The 1,650-nt window shown below is 38.4% G+C and overlaps 1 protein-coding gene across 1 annotated transcript; it reads right to left on the bottom strand.

Annotated features, from left to right (window-relative positions):
* Positions 1 to 377: 377 nt before the first annotated feature.
* On the bottom strand, positions 378 to 1,610 carry LOC142535142 (protease Do-like 8, chloroplastic). The gene is made up of 6 exons (XM_075641686.1): positions 1,492 to 1,610; positions 1,301 to 1,367; positions 924 to 1,141; positions 764 to 831; positions 591 to 670; positions 378 to 505 (listed from the first exon to the last, which is right to left on the bottom strand). The coding sequence occupies exons 1-6, from the start codon at positions 1,608 to 1,610 to the stop codon at positions 389 to 391; spliced, it is 669 nt and encodes a 222-aa protein (XP_075497801.1). The 3' UTR covers positions 378 to 388.
* Between the last annotated feature and the right edge of the window lie 40 nt (positions 1,611 to 1,650).

Consider the following 1,650-nt stretch of genomic DNA (forward strand, 5'->3'; position numbering starts at 1 on the left):
CAATGGGCAGCTCCACATCTTGATGCTCCTCTTTATTTTCAGTACTACTTTATCTCACGATGTTATACTCATCAAATGCTCTGTACAACTCTGCTCTATCCCTTACCTGAATTGTATGTAACCAAAAGTCAATGATCCCCTCGAATTATACTCGAATAGCCGAAGACTTCTTACTGCTGAATCGATGGGTTTCATGAACAGAAGCAGAGTTTCTGGATAAAAAATAAGATTAAAAGAAGTACCAGTCTGTCATTGACTGCCAAGATTATGTCCCCAACGTACAATTTTCCGGCGAAACTCTTGTCGGTGGAAGAATCCCGGCCTTAGTGCTTGGCTATACTTGGGACCTATAGGATTGCAAAAGGTTTACCAAAATAAAGTAGTTGGATTAGTCAAATTTGGATTTGCAGGGGCATACCAGCAAGACTAGAGCTCCATTTCGAACATTTAGTTGATTTGCAATCAAGTCTGGCGCAATGTCTATGTTCAAACCAGCTCGAACAACCTGGAACAAAGGGTTAGTGTTTTCACTATCAGAAACTCTAAAATCATAAAAAGCTCTGAATATGTGCAAGAAGAAAACTACATACTTTGCCAAACTGGATAAGCTGTGGAACAATCTTTGCCACAGTAGATGAAGGGATTGCAAACCCGACACCGGCTGATGTCCCTGTTGTGTCCCGAAAAGAAGGGTCGGTTCTGAGTCATATTTTCAGCTATTTACAACAGGCAATATTCAGTAAAAATAGAGGAAAAAACTTGCCTGTCTGAGTAAATATTGCAGTGTTTATTCCAACTAAGTATCCTTTGGAATTTAATAAAGGACCGCCACTGAAATATCACAAAAAATGAATGTGTAAGAGATTAAGCGAATTTTTCGAGGCCAAGTTCAGGAATATCTCAAATTTGTTTAATTTTAAAACCTGTTTCCTGGATTGATGGCTGCATCTGTTTGAATTCCACCTCCTATCGTTACTCCAGTTTGACTATTTATGTCTCGGTTAAGTCCACTAATGACTCCAACTGTGAGTGTGTGATCGAAACCAAAGGGATTTCCAATCGCTAAGCACTGCTGACCTACTTTCAGAGAATTTGATGGGCCAACTTTAATCGGTCTCAGTAGTTCTTTGGAGGCTTCAACCTGGTTGGAAACTAAATATATTGAGCACTTCATATAAAATTTTTAAATTTTAATTAATCGAAATGACATTTATGGTTAAAAGAAAAGGCTCTCTCACTACATTCACTACATTTAACATATTCAATTGCAGGATAGAACAAACAAAGGAAGTCCATTAACCTTCAAGACAGCAAGATCCTTCTTTCGATCAGCGCCGATTAACTTGCCCTCAAAATTCTTCTGCACGCTGAACAAAGTAGTGGGAACGAAGAAAGGCAAGAGAACATATATAGTCAAAACGTGCACAAAGTACAAGAAGTCATGACCGGATGGTTACAGTGACAAGAAATTATAATGAAACACAGTCTTACCCATCGGAAGCAAGAATATTAACTCGAGCAACAACTTGCCCACTGCTTGGATTTCTTGATAGAGAGCTGCCAATAACTGCGCAAAACAAGAACAGACAATCAGCTAAGTCTTTAAGCATCCATTTATTTTCCAATATACATTAATAGGAAAATTATCCA

This window comes from Primulina tabacum, unplaced genomic scaffold, assembly GCF_025594145.1.
Source record: "Primulina tabacum isolate GXHZ01 unplaced genomic scaffold, ASM2559414v2 Contig813, whole genome shotgun sequence".
NCBI lineage: Eukaryota > Viridiplantae > Streptophyta > Magnoliopsida > Lamiales > Gesneriaceae > Primulina > Primulina tabacum.

What these genes read in the sequence shown, in the direction of transcription:
- LOC142535142 (XM_075641686.1), bottom strand. Translation starts at nt 1,610, where the DNA reads ATGCTTAAAGACTTAGCTGATTGTCTGTTCTTGTTTTGCGCAGTTATT. An exon ending in AGGATCTTGCTGTCTTGAAG is followed by an intron (nt 1,142 to 1,300) that starts GTTAATGGACTT and finishes GTTTCCAACCAG; the next exon opens with GTTGAAGCCTCCAAAGAACT. An exon ending in AGCTTATCCAGTTTGGCAAA is followed by an intron (nt 506 to 590) that starts GTATGTAGTTTT and finishes CCTTTGTTCCAG; the next exon opens with GTTGTTCGAGCTGGTTTGAA.